This window comes from Euprymna scolopes, chromosome 1, assembly GCF_053919585.1.
Source record: "Euprymna scolopes isolate OS-2025 chromosome 1, ASM5391958v1, whole genome shotgun sequence".
In the NCBI taxonomy this organism is placed as follows: domain Eukaryota; kingdom Metazoa; phylum Mollusca; class Cephalopoda; order Sepiida; family Sepiolidae; genus Euprymna; species Euprymna scolopes.
This window is the reverse complement of record NC_136482.1, coordinates 182,058,853-182,074,342: the sequence shown is the minus strand read 5'-3', so window position 1 is coordinate 182,074,342 and position 15,490 is coordinate 182,058,853. Positions and strand designations below refer to the sequence as shown.

Genomic DNA, 15,490 nt, shown 5'->3' with positions numbered 1-15,490 from the left:
CACTTCACACAAAAAAGTGACTTCCTTGTAGGATGCAAGTTCAATTCCCATATCATGCCTGCATTTTTAGCATTTTGTTTGCTTAGATCGGTCAAAATGATTTCATTTGACTACAGCAAATGGGTTCATATATATATATATATATATATATATATATATGAGCAAACAGTTAATAAAACATGTTAAAAACACTTTGAAAAAGAGTTAAAAACATTTAATCTGAAAAGGAAACACTTGATAAATGGATAGTCCTTAATCCGCAGAGTTTTAAAGAAATATTTTCCTTCTCATCAGAGGGTAGGAATTAGCAAAATGCGGGATCAGATTTTGCATACAAAAGTATTTGATGAAAATAAACTTTTGTATGCAAAATCCGATCCCGCATTTTGCTAATTCCTACCCTCTGATGAGAAGGAAAGTATTTCTTCAAAACTCCACGGATTAAGGACTATCCACTTATCAAGTGTTTCCTTTTCAGATTAAATATGTTTTTAACTCTTTTTCAAAGTGTTTTTTAACATGTTTTATTAACTGTTTGCTCGTATTATAAGCTCTATCTCCTATTTGGTTTTATCAAGCTTTTACATCTGGTTGAGATTACTTTATAAATATTAGTTCTTTAATATTTATAATATACTTTAGTTTTTACCATCTTGGACCATTTTGGTAAATTTAATTGTAATTTTTATTATATATATATATATATATATTCTATCAAATCATGTTAACGTCCTAATGAAATCTAGGATCCAAACATGAATGTATTTATGAAGCAATTACATATTATTCTTTTGGGAGGAGGGGGATGAGGTTCAAGTCTTGGAGTTGATATGCTCATTGTGTCAATGCACATTGATGAGTCAAAAAAAAAAAAAAAAAAAAAAAAATGAAATCTATGTCTGTGGATTACTATATCTTCGGGACAAGATCAAAGTGTAGTATCTGTTCTTCAGATGCTGCACTTCTATTTCTTGTTCTCTTTCGATGGAGGAGAAATCCTTCACGACTGAGACAATTTTTATTTTTGTACCTTTTCTCCACGTTAAAAAACGACCCTGGTGTCTAACTCTGTCCCGTGGGGAGGCATAGTAAATAGGTACTAATATATATATATATATATATATATATACAAACATAACAACAATCTATATAACTTAACCAGAAATTCGATGTTAGTACATCTTTACGCAGCTGCAAGATTAACCCATGATCTTGTAACTTCGTAGAACGCTGGTTAACTTGTATAGGCTGTTCTAATGTGTGTGTGTGTTGTTCTAATGTGTGTGTGTGTGTATATATATATATATATATATATATATATATATATATATATATATATATATATATATATGGATATGCTTCACTATGATTGGAGCACCCTGATGGAGGAAAGGATGGTTTCCACTTATGCATAAAAGTAACATTTTTCCCTTAAAATAATTACATTTTCTCAAGCTATCAATATCGTAAAGCAAAAGTAAATAAATGATTATAAAAATTTGTTAAGCGATTTATATTTCTTCCATTAATAGCAAGTTAGCTCAGAAGGTAAGGACGTTGAACTGTCTCAGTTGATAGTGATGAAGGTCCAAGGTTTGTGTTTCAGAGTTTGTTGCGTCTACATGGAGATGTCTTGGAAAGACAGAAACTGTGTCTGTTGATGAATATATTAGATAAATAGATAGAAAGAGAGAGGGGGTAGAGAGAGAATTTAGAAAAAGAGAAAAGAACTAATTTCAGAAATAAATCCTATAGCTTTAGTGAAATCACCTAAGTTAATTTACAGCCTCGTACAAAAAAAAAAAAAAAATAAATAAATAAATAAATAAAAAAATACAAAACAATGACTGCGTCTATTGCCCTCAAGGGCATTAAAAATCGTTTTGAAAAACAGAAGGCAACTCTTGTATAGCAAGACCATTATTGTCGCGATCGCATGCTATTTAACTAAGCTAAGCTGATTGGCTGGCATCAGTAGCAACACACACACATTTCAACACTCAAATAGTAGACGCTTCCACTCTAAACTATGTTTAAACTCTTTAGGACAAACCGTTTGTTTTTTTCTTTAAATCAGAATGTATAGAAAAAGATATCTTCAGAATTAAGAATTAAAAAAAAAAAAAAATTAGTTTTTATTCTTTTAGTAAACTTGCACTAACAAAATCATTGCCTAAAATAACTTAAAAATATATACATAAATATATGTATATACTTATATGAATGAAAAATGGAAAATTAATTACTAATTACTCAATATTTCGTTCAACTGTTTTTCAAGAGCGAACAAAATAGTTAAAAAATGGTACATGACAAGAGGATCAGTTATTGTGGGAGAAATGTATCGTGTAGCCATTTTAGCTATTTTCTTCGCTATTGAAAAAGTTCACAAAACAGTTGGGTAAAACATTGAGAAATCAGATCCTCTATTTTTAATTCATGCTGTCAGATTCGTTTTATCCTTTTCTTTATATATATATATATATTGGTAATTATTATTTAATCATGAAGAAATCGATAATTGTGTAGCAGAGCACTCCAATTATTGTATGAAGTTTTTCTCTAAGTTCTGTATAACTAAAATCTATATTTCAAAAACAGATAATCTCAATGTTTGTATTTTAATTTAAAAATCTACATATGATGTATTAATTAGAACTTTATTTGGTGCGACTGGTTAACCTAATTAAAAAAAACTGTAATTCTAAGATTCATTTATTTTTTTTTAAAAGCAATAATTAGAATACATTTAACAGACGAATTCAAAATGGCAAACGTGTTAATAATAGGCAATAACAAGAGGCTTTGTAAATTAGAAGCCAAGTAAACATTTTGCGAACAACTAAACTCGCTATTTCTATGGCTAATCTACATTCCAGTTTGGATGAAGCTTGTTTCTCGTCTTTAGATTAAAGTTCTAAAGAGGAAAGAAGGATTATTATTGAAGAAATCTCAACCAATTTTCAGGATTCCATATGGCCTGGATGCAACATGCGGTTTAACAATAAAAAATGTCATTTGCATTATGCCTTCCCAAATACAATAGTCTACAGCTGGTTGATGCAATCGCAACAACAGCGGCAAGATTTACCGAACGGTCTAATCCAATTGACCAGTGGTGAAAGTACTCTGATTCCACTTCTTTAGGACCACCCAGATGTTGTAAAAATTCCTGTAGATAACACAGATTGGACAAAATATTGTTTTAGTCAGGCAAGAGAAGTGATTCAAAAAGTTTTACAACTCTGGGAGAATGCTATTGCCGTTTGTTTAATTACAATTTCTGAAATTAAAAAAATGTTTACTTTTAGATCCCTCCATTATAGTAAAAAAGAGTTTGAATTGATGGATTAAAGTTACAAAAACAAATAAAAAAGAAAGATTATACTTAATATTAAAACAAAGTTTGTAGATAAATATGTGACTATATTTCTTTTTCATTAAATTATATGTGCTTTTAAAAATAATAAAAGTTTTAGAATTTCATACTTTCAGATCCTGCCATTATTGTAAGGGTTTGAATTAATGCATTATAATTACGAAAACAAAAGTTAAAATGTATGTGACTATATTTTTCTACATTAAATAAAGATATGTGCTTTAAAAAAAGTTTTAAAATTTAAAAAAAAAAAAAAAATCTGAAAATAATATATATATATATATATATATATATATATATATATATATATAAAAGCTTTGTTTTTAAAAGTATAGCTATTAAATACATTCATGTCATTTTTATAAATTAATAAAATCCTAACAGAAACACTCAAAGAGCATTTTCTCATCTGCTTGGTGGAATTTAATAAAATATAAACAAACGATTTAAGGAAAATTGTTAATAAAATTAAAGTTTATATTACAATCTTGCAACCATTTTTAAATAAGCTGAAATAAAAAGCATATATAAAAATTAAATGTATTTCAAAGTTTTAATCATTTAAAAAATGCATATTTCAAAGTTTTAATCATTTAAAAATGCATATTTCAAAGTTTTAATCATTTAAAAAATGCATATTAAAAAGACAGTGAAAATTGAAAAAAAAGGTAAAAAACAAACCAGAAACAAATATACTCTCCCAAATTTAACTGAAAAAAAGACCAATTAGCAAAAGAAAAAAAAAGTGGGGAAAGAGATTCCATTCTAAGATGGATGCTCCTAAGTCTGGTAAGGATTTAGTTTAGAACCTCTGTGAGAACCAGATACCGCTGGTCAAAATAATAATCAAGCACTAGATAATAATTGAAAATCAGAATACAACACTAAGGAAAAAAAAAAAAGCTTCAAAATTAAAAAATAAAAAGTGCACCCTGACTAATCGTCAAAAATTATAAAATGAAATATAAGTTGAGGATGTGCTTAGAAAATTTAGGATAGAAATACGGTTTTAGCCTGAATATTTGTAATGGAGTCATCAAAAAACTTACAGACACTCAGTTTGGATTAAAATTACTCATAGTAAATCTTGATAACAAAAGTAATATTATGTATCAGAATTTTAAATTAAAAAATGAGGGACAAAAGAAAGGTGGTAAAACCAAACTGAAACGATAATTTATTTATTTATTTGCTGACTGTTATCCTCATGTGGTTAATCATCTAGAGAAGGCCAGAGGATGAGTTGGCCGAAACGTGGTGAAACAACAATTATGAAGATGAGGATAACAGTCCACAAATAAATAAATAAATAAATAAACACAAAAATTATTCCCATAGGATTCCAACAAAAAAAAAAAAAAAAAAAAAAAAAATGGAAAGCTAATATTAAACTGGTTTTATATGAAGTTTAACAAGTTATTTTTTTATTTGGAATTAATACTGCTATCAATATTTAATTAATTCAGCTATTAATACTTAATTAATTAATAAAACTATTGATATTTAAATAAACTAATTAAAAAAAAAACCCTTTGTGCGTTACCAAGTATAACATTTTATGATAAATAACAGACTTACACACACACACACGTGTGTATATATATATATATATATATATATATATATATATATATATATATATAAATAATAGAAAAATCTTATTGAAAATTTATTCAAATTTTCAAAAATCATTATAAACCTGTAAAAAAGGTATACAGAATTTTAATTTATATATAAAGCTCAAGTGAGGAAATTAGCACAACTAATAAATATAGTTTCATCCAATTTCTGGACATTATTAATTAATGCATATTTTTTCAGATAAAATATATTTATGAGTAAATATTTATATTAGCCAGGCTTAGATTAGTTTCCCAATTGTGTCTTTATTATATTGTCAGTAAATAAGCAAATTACATGATATTCATTTGAGGAACCATTTGTGACCAAGAGAAAAAAATAAAGCAATCTGACATTTTTTTTTAAATATTAAATTATCATTAATATTAATATTATGAAATACAATTTTTTTTTTTTTTGATTTCTGCCATTTAACTCAACAGAAATTTTACATGCTCAAGTAGTCAAGTAGTGAAGTAGGCTTTATTCAATTTTTCATGACAGCGAATGGTTGTTTGCTGGAAAACTGATCTCACCTAACATTATGGTGAAACATTTGCTTATTTCACCCCCCCCCGCCCCAATGTAATCGTTTTTTGCCTTTTTTTATACTAATGTATCACCACTTACCAAGGCCATTATCCTTGAGTAGCTTCTTGCTTTCATAAATCGATAGATACCTCCATTGAGCCTCGAAAAACAATGGATACCGTCTTTAAGGGTAGCCTGTGTGTAATTGTGAGGCAAGGGTTGTACAATCCCTAACTACACCTCTCCTGAATCAGCACTGCTCGAATCCAGTGAGAAGTCCTAGACAACTAGAAACAATGCTGAGATAAGCAGAGAGCACATACAGCACATGGAATTCCAAAATGATCACCCACTTCAGTACTGAACAGGCTCAATGTTGCTTAACTTTGGTTATCTGATGAGAACCGGTGTGTCACCATGATTATGCCATATTCCTTCATAAATAGTGGGTGACATTATTATATATATGTATATATGCGAGAGTCGTTCCAAAAGTAAAGCCATCTATCATGTTTAGCTGAAAAAGTTGAAAAGCTACAAAGACGGGAGTAGTACCATTAAAACAAGTGACCTTTTGTGCTCCAGAATTTATTTTTCTACAGTCACCACCATTCTCAATGCACTTTTGCCAGGAATTCAATGACAGATCTTTGCTTCTGACATGTCCATGACAGGGGTTGTTGCTTAAAGTCTCACACCGTCAATATCTACAACAGAAAGATGAAACTCTCAAGCTAACAGAGATAACTGAGTTCAGTCATCATAACCATGCAACTTGCAATCCCCTCTGATCCATTCGGACATAAGAAAAAAGTAGGAGGTATTACTTTTTGAACACCCCCTCCTAAAAACAAGAATGGTGGGAGATATTTCAATATAACTCTGAAAAATCAGTCAAATTAAAACACATAATTTTTATATATGAATCAGTTTTTAAATTTAAAAAAAAGTCCTGCATGATTTTAAAATTGTACTGGTTAAATCAAATCGTTTATTATTATATTATTATCGTCTACCAAACTTGTCTTTCATGCTTTTATATTGTTTAACTCGTTACTATTCAAACCATTAACAGAACTAATAAAGAAGAAAACTGTTTTGAATGAATTCATGGAAAATAAAAAAAAAATTTATTTACAAAAAATACTTTTTAAATCCATTTAATCATGTGATATCTTTTTATCATAAACAAACATACTATTTGCAACATTTAATTGGTGTCATTTTAAAAAATATGAAATATTTGGCACTTGTACACTACTAGGATGGAAGCACTGTTTTAGTTTTCAGTTGGAATTTGGAGAGTGAAGACAGGGGCAGATAACAATTTTCAATCATTCAGTTATTACAAAACCTTTTGACTTACGAAAATTTAAAATTTAAAAAAAAAAAAAAAAAAAAAAAGAATAGTTTTCTCAAAATTCAAACGTATTATAATAATGCATGTTCATGTTTTATTAAAAATAAAAAATATCTATTTTGTAAAAAAGAACAAAAAAGTTTTGTGTTATTATAAGTCTCTTATGCTTATTTTAATTCCAGAAATGTGTTACAAAATCTTTATGTTCATGTTTTATTAAAAATGAAAAAAATGTCTATTTTGTTTTCAAAAATCTCTATTTTGTGTTATAAGTTTCCTCTATTTATTTTAAAAATCTTCCTAAAAAAAAAAAAAAAATTAATAAAAAGCATGAATTTATTTTCACTTTGGTCGTGAAATAGCATTTGTTTGCTCCTGCTATGCACTCTCCAACTGAAAATAAAAAAAATGATACCGTCCTAGTGCCAAATATTTTTTCGAAAAATCTGATTCATATACAAAGTTATCTTTCTTTGGATTCAATTGACTGATTTTTCAGGAAAATTAATCTTTGGGGAAACAAATGGTTCATCATAATATGTTTGATGAAACTTTTCTAGGAAGCAACATTTGCTGTTCATGATTATCTCCCTTTCAATTCAAATATTTAGATCTATGATTAGTAGAGATGATATCCTAAGCAGATTAATTAAGAAGAAAGCTCCTTTGTCCAAATATATTATTTAATAATAATATTTAACAAAATTAAATGTGAATTAAATTTAACATTCACAAACTAGAAAAAATTAAAATAAATAAACAAAAAAAAAATTGAAAGAATTAATTTAGATAATTATATTTTTAAATAAAGTTATGGGCAGTCTAACATTTATTTGGTTCAGGCTAAAATCAGAAAAGCTCAAAAAAAAAAAAAAAAAAAAAAGATGAAGCCTCAAGGGACAATAGATAAATACAATCAAATACAACAAAATGACAACAACAATGAAGAGTGGAACACTTAGAAGAGCAGCAGCAGCAGCAGCAGAGACCAGACACATCGATGACATTCTTCTATCATTGTCACAGTTGTGACAAGAATACATGTTACACAATGGGTCATTAAGCAGGCACTAAAGTGATCGTCTAAGACGTATAGCAATAGCAGCAGCAATCCAGTGTTATTTGACAAAAGAAAGGTGTCTGTAGCTACAAAGATAGGCAATTATGAGAGATAGCAAACAGAATAGGTAATAGCCAGCTTACATGGCTATCCTGGTAGACCCCGGCCCACTTGATGTACAGGGAATGATTAAGGGCCAAAGGTCGGGCCAGAACTCCTATATAGTGCTGGAATAAACAACATAGCAAGGCAGGGCCTAGGTCAGCAATGCAAACACATATTTACATTGAAATACTAACAATTTTACACACACACTCACACACACACACAAATAGCAGCAAATGGTGAGGGTAAAATAGAGATTAGTATGCTTTTAACCAATTAATATTTATTTTAAAATTTTAATGAAAACAAAAAAAAACCTATTTACTTTACGATTACAATACATATTTATAGTGACAATGAAAGAAAGAAAAATAAATTGCAGAATTTGACATAAGAATTATGATAGCCAATCAAAAATAAATGAAGGAGATAATTTTACTGTTAGTTTGGTTGCATAAGCTTTAATAATGATTCTGTAAATAAAAAAAAAATGAATATTTGACATGCTCGAAGCAGGAGAGACTTATTAAATAAGTATGAAATATATATTTGTCATGGAATAAATTTTTTTTTTTTTTTTTAAATTTTTTTTTTAAGAAAACTAATTTTACTAAATCATGTTAAAAAAAATAAACAATTACATTTTTTTTTTCCAATTACAATTTCAAAGAAACCAAGAGGAGATGCATATTATTTTGTCACTTATTTGATATCGTTTTGCATAGGAATATTTGAAATTGGTACTGATTCATTGTATTTTATAAATAAATAAATAAATAGAATAAACCGTAAATGTACACTATAAGGAATTTCGGTACTTGTACAGTTTAATCAAGACATAAAAAAATGAAAATATCGAAAAAAGTTTAAATTGTACGTATCATTCACTTAATTTCATCAAGTAGTTTTTTTTTACAGCGAAAAAAAAAAAAATTGTTATGATACCGAGCAAAAGGTTCGATTTTTAGCAAGAAAAGCTAGTATTAAAGATGGGGAGGGAGTGTCGGCGCTTTAACTGGAGTTATCTCCCTTTGGCGTTTCTAAACTCCAAACAAAAATTAAGAAAAAATCCAAAATGTCTCCCTTCAATGCGCTCTCATAAAAACGTGTTTTTCCGCTGTAAAAAAAAAAAAAAAAAAAAAAGAAAAAAAAAACCTACTCGATCAAATTAAGTGAAATTTTTTTTTTTTTTCGGAAATCTTCAATTCAAAACGGATACGTACAATATAACGTTTTTTCGATATTTTCATTTTTTAATGTCTTGATTAAATGTACAAGTGCCGGAATTTCATAAGTTACTTCCCTTGTTGGAGATTATCTCCCTTGAATATAACTCTTTAGTGTGTAAACTTTATAAGCTGTATCGTGATCTTTTGTTTTTATTATAAGTTATTTTAAGATTAATTTCCATAAACACTTAATATTTTAAGGCTGCTTTTAAATTCAACAAGCATAAATGCATTATTAGTGTAACTCAAGTTAAGGAATAAAAAAAAAAGAAGATTATTCCAGAGTTTTTATTGAGCAACAAAAAGCAACAATTCGAATGAATAAGGAAGTAGCAAAAGACAGATCTAAAAACAATGGGGTTCATTAGTAAGGATGAAACAAAGGTTAGGAATAAAATGCAGGTTAAAAAGAAACTGAAAGGTAAAAAGAAAGCAAAAGGTTTACAATAGTTGCTAAGAAACAAGAATAAACTCAAAGCAAAAAGGTGTGAGCTAACTTTAAATAGAATTAAAAAAAAAAAAGAAAAAAAAAGCAGTTTTTGTTTAGTAAACCATTGGTTTGGAATAATCAGAGAAATTAGTAATTATGCCTAGAGAAATGTAATTTATAGGGAATGTATAATGTGATGACGATTGGCGAAAATCATGGAGAGCACGTGCTTAGTAAAAGAGTTGGGAATGGCATTACAGTTCTCAGTGTTGGCTATAGAGTTGAAAAGTTGAGATCAAGTTCAATCACCTACTTTTTCTTTCTTTTTTGTTTATTGTTTTTTTACTACTACTACTACTGCTATTAGAAACAGATGATGTCTTTTTATCGAAAAACGATTTTGAGGATAAGAGTAAATATTTTGTTTTGTAATCTTATCCACTCCTTCAGCTTCCATAACAGCTTTTATGTAAGATATGAATCGTTTACACTAAGATCAGGTGACCCTTATTCATATTGAACTTTACTCTAACTATGGAGATCTTTAGGGATCATTTAGTGTTTTGAAGGCACTCGTTAACCATTTTGTTTACTATGCTCCATATATAATAGTCTAAAAGATTGAAATCTGTGAAGCTAGGAGGCTTAATGTTAGGGGTCATGTGATTAGCAAAACTTGTTTGCTATTCGTTTCTGAATTCTGTGAGCTCATTAGCTCTGATGAAATAATTTTCCTTTACTTTTTCTGGTGCATCATATAGATCTTGTCTTGCATGTCTTTGTAGACAGCATTTCAGGCTGTTGATTCTGGCAGACAGAGATCTTTTGCAATCTTCTTGGATTATCACTAATAGTAGGCTATACTTGTTCAATTCAGGTGTTTTAATGCTATCAATGTGTTTAGAATGTCCATACATTTTGATAATCGTCATCATAGAATTAAATTGACATTTACAGATATAAAGGACTCCAATGGTTGATATGTAAATATTGTTGGATTCAAACAAGGATTTTTCTAATAGATTATCCAGTCATAAACTAGAAGCTAATCAAAACTCAAAAGAATGGACTTCTCTCAAATAGCAGATGTTTCCATGATATATCTGTACTAAAGAGAGATAATCTCTAACAAGTGAAATTAGAGCTCCTTTGCATAATAAAATAATAATTTGTATAGCATAATGGAACCTCCCAGTCTTTTATAAATCAGCTCTCTAGTATTCTTTTCAGATTATTTATTTGTGGTTCAACTGCTCTGAGAGATGAGTATTAATTACTAAATCCAATAATGACAACTTTCTAGTTTAAGCCTTTAGCCCTTTGCAAACTTTAAAAAGTATGGATCAAGCAACTTTTAAAAATGGTTCTATTTCTAAATCGCCTTATTCAACCTTTATTGACATAATAACTGTGTGCTTCTTCAATTGTTGGGTACTTATAGGGACTCACACTGATGATTCTAAAATATAGAAACTATAAAATCAAATATTTCTGCCTTTAACCCTTTCACAAATTTTATAAACTCAAGCAACTTTCAAAAATAGTTCTATTTTTAAATTCTAAAACATTTACTCTACGGAAAACATCAGGTAGATTTGTGATAAAGATATACAACTCTCGTATCGACAATATGACGTAATTTCAAAACAATGTATTTCGATTTTACTTTCAATATTTAAAAAATAGTTTAATGGTATCTTTTTTTTTTTTATATAATACTTAGAAAATAATTTAATAGTATTTATTTCTATTTTGTTTTTAATATTGCAACACAAATTTTTACTGGACATAAGGAATACGATTTTCAAAGCCTTTCAAGTGATTTTCAACACATGTTCCATACTTTCAAGGATTTTTCAAAGTAACAATAGAAATGAGATTTTTTTTAAGGACATTTCAAGCTTGTGATGAGGTGTCTTCAAATAGCATTCTGACTAAAACTGTATTCATCACGAAATGACCAAAAAAAAAAAAAAAAAAAAAAAAATGCAACAATATTGATATTCTAAACATTTAACGTTGCAATCATCCATTCAACCAGGTAAATGGAATCTAACATGGCGTCTCAGTCCATAACATATGGTAAATCAATGTAAAACCATTACAATTATTTCCTGCAGGAAGTAAAAAAGTGTTATGATGTGAGTCAATCTTAAAAACTATTATTAAAAATTATTACTAAAGTTAAAACAATCGAGATTATTAAGTTTCAAATTAAAAATTGATTAAACCTTTTAAAGTTAAAAAAAAAGTTGAATCAAAAATTGATAAAAACAGATTTTCCAAAGCATTTTGTATGCATTTTCTTTTTAAAAATCAAACCTTTTTAATGTGATTTTAAAGTTATCAAATTTTAATTTGAAATTATGCTTTTATTAATTTCTAATTTAGATATTTTTTTAAAGTGGATAAATTCTTTTAATTTGAATTTTAATTCTGTGACAAAACCTCAGCAAAGGCTACTTTTTAACTTGGCAAACCTTTTTTTCTTTTTTTTATTTGCCAACAAATATGAATTTCATAATAGTTTAACTGCTATTACCAAGCACGTATTCAGTCATATGCCACTAAAATCCAAAATAACCATCACATTATCATATGCCTTTCTGTTATGTGAGAGAAATAAATTTAAATGATATGAGGCTAGTCGTAAAATCTCATAATCTTAAAGAATCAATATTAGTAAGTTTTAATACGTTCAGATTAAGCTCTTCAGCATCAAGCATTATATGAAGATGGAATTTCCTTTAAATTGTTAGTATTTAGGAATAAATAATAAATATTTACACAGAATGTCTTTTCAATCCAACAAGCATGATTGCAACATCTAAAGAATGGTAAGATATAGGCAGACAGAGTAAGGAATTTTAAAGATGGCTTGAAAAAAATGTCATGCTTTTAAGGACACTTTAGATAATAAATATTTCATATTAGTTTTCAAAATGGAATATATATATATATATATATATATATATATTACAAGGGCGTCACAACTTATGAAGGACCGAAGGCCACTCGAGGATAAGGGTTAATGAATGTAAGGTGATAGTGTAGTAATCATTAATAGTGTAAGTTGGGTAGAATTTGATTATCTAAGAGAGAAATTCAACAAGAACTTGTTTACATTGGACTTCAAGGCTATGATATTGTAGTTGGCTGCGAAGCAGTGGAAAAATGTTCTACTGGTGGGTAGTTCTAGGAAACAAACTTTGTTCATGGAATCTGAGTTTAGATTTAGGCACAGGTAGAGAATGGGGGAAATTGTTGATAGTGGTTGTAGCTAGTCGAGTGTTTAAACAATAATGAAAGAAATTAAATCCTAATTTAAGGATAAAGGAGTAAATAATTAGTTAGAATTGTTATGAAAAAAAAAAAAAAAAAAATGGCAGAAATGATGGATTTGTTTTGGTTTTTATCGCCATAATTGCACTTCAGCCATTGCACTCTCGTGCCGCCATCAAAGATCTGTTATATTTGAAAACCATCAACGAACTGTGAATTAATCTTCTATTTTTGATGAAGATTAATTTAAGCAAATAGAGAATGAGAACTGTTTTTCCCCTCTCCACATGTTGGATGAAATATGGGTTCGAGTTTAAAGTAATCCAACAATAACAAAAAAAGTACAGCAATCAAACTGTTGCGACAAAAAATAAAAGGGGGAGGGGGGGTAAGGTGGTCTCACTACTATGACTATGAATAATGTATTTGTTAGATGGATCGATGCATACTATTGTCATGATTATGAATCTTAATCATAAAAATCTGTGGATCGCCCGGGCTTGCTTGGATCTTGTATTATAATTTGTATTCTTGTCTGTTCATTTGTTTGTTCACAATTTAATTAATACAGAGTGAAACGATAAAATTGCCGCCCTAGAAAAGACGACATGATTCCATTTCCGTTGGATGAAAACCGGTTTTCTTTTCTTTTTTTTTTTTGCTGCAGACCATCTACTAGTTGACCAGTTGTGTACAAGTCTCAAGAGAGATAGGGGCCTTCTATCATATCTGAAAGTGACACAATTTTCAATGAGCGAGATCGGAAATGCACCGCTGTACAACTCATGTTCTTTATCGATCCAAGTTATGACAACAGGACCATTGCCATTCAATGACTAACCTCATTTGTATATTACATTAAAGAAAACCTATTTTAATAATTAGCTTGCTTTTATTAGTCATTTGTTGTAATAGAATCGTTTTAATTGTTTTTTTTTAAGAAATATTAAAGTTAATTTATTTCTAATTATTAATAGCTGACAATAGTTGCATTTAAAACCGGAAGTAAGGCTATTTATTTAAACTATGAGAATTATTTCCTGTTTAAGCTATGAAAGTTACTTCACGTTTGATTTTCATAAAGCAAGATGGATGTGTTTTATACTTCCCTAAATCCAACATGTGGTCATATTTTGTAACAAGTTAGAATATTCGGTGTATCTAAAATAGTATGTAACTATTCCCACTGCCCGGCAATATGTTTTGATTGGGCAAGGCCAGGTATATACAGCTAGTTTCCTGTTAAATGCGTGTCACCTTAAACAATTTTAGACCACAATGTGTAATCCAATTTTTTAATGGCCACTTTCTTTTAAAATGTATATTCCCACATTGTAGGTATAGTTTTATGAACAAAAAGACTGTCACCATGGCCAAATATGACAATTTTATTAACATTTTTGTCAAGCAATCATGCCTGGGTCAATTTGATAACCCGAATTGAAAACTGACTATCTTGAAGCCCAAACGATTTCTAGATTTGGGCAAAGACGATAAGACAGCATCCAACTATTATCATTAAAAAAAAAAAAAAAAAAAAATGTTTATGTGATTATTATTATTATTTTATTTTTTATTATTTTAATTTTTCTTCCTCTTGTCCCGGGCTGAGATTAGACATTTTGTGAATGACTTCCAACTTTTTCTGTCTTGCTATTTTGCTTGTCCTTTCAGTCCCTCTTTTTTTTTTATTATTACATTTTCACCCCAAACAAGGCAAATTGCCACTTTGGTGTAGGGGGATACTATCAGGGGCAACAACTACTGGGACACTATGTAGGGATTTGGGCAGCAAGATGTCAGTTCACATTACACTTGAACTTCTGCACGTCAGTACTGTTGGGGAAGCAGGGATCTAGAATGGAATTCCAAAGTCTAGCAGTTCTGGCAAAGAAACTATTGGAGTAGAAAGATCTTTTACATCTAGGGATCTCTACAGTGTGGGGGTGGGATTTAGCAGCCTGTCGGGTTTGTCGAGGGTGCTCACGTCATGGGGGCACAAGTGCTTGCAGTTCGTCAGAGCATTCACCACTAAAATACTTGTAGAACAGGCAGAGGGATGCAACATTTCGTCGATGGGACAGAGGCTGAAGCTTAGATGCCAGTTCAGGGCCTATCAGGTTTGCGACTCTCTTTTGAACCTTGTCAAGGAGCGAGAGACTAGTAGCAGATGCACCAGCCCAAATGTGACAGCAATACTCCATACATGGGCGAATGGTGGCCTTATAGAGGTATAGGATACTTTCGGGTGTTAGTAGTTGTCTAGCACGGTAGAGAGAGCCCACCTTTCTTGCAGCGGCCCTGGCAATGCCTTCAATGTAATTGTTCCAACTCATGTTTCCTGTGAACGTTAGGCCAAGGAGTTTGAAAAATGTACTCTCAGATAAAGAGTCGTTGGCCATTGCTATAGGTGGTAGAGAGGGTTTCTTGTAATTATTGAATGAATCTGCTCATTAATGAATCTGCTCCATGTCTTGCACAGTTTACCATGTAG

The 15,490-nt window shown here is 29.6% G+C and overlaps 1 protein-coding gene across 11 annotated transcripts in view; it reads right to left on the bottom strand.

Moving 5' to 3' along the window:
• Positions 1–15,490, bottom strand: part of LOC145277896 (voltage-dependent calcium channel subunit alpha-2/delta-2-like) — a 445,906-nt gene that overhangs the window by 111,914 nt on the left and 318,502 nt on the right. For 4 of the 11 annotated variants that reach the window (XM_080129937.1, XM_080129974.1, XM_080129897.1 and 1 more), the window contains one exon: positions 8,094–8,177. The exons of 4 other annotated variants lie outside the window; for them this stretch is intronic. In XM_080129937.1, the coding sequence (XP_079986063.1) occupies positions 8,094–8,177 (84 nt within the window). Of the gene's footprint in view, positions 1–3,091; positions 3,173–8,093; positions 8,178–15,490 lie in introns of all 11 variants that reach the window. 3 more of the 11 variants (XM_080129993.1, XM_080129915.1, XM_080129967.1) reach the window with 1 other exon arrangement.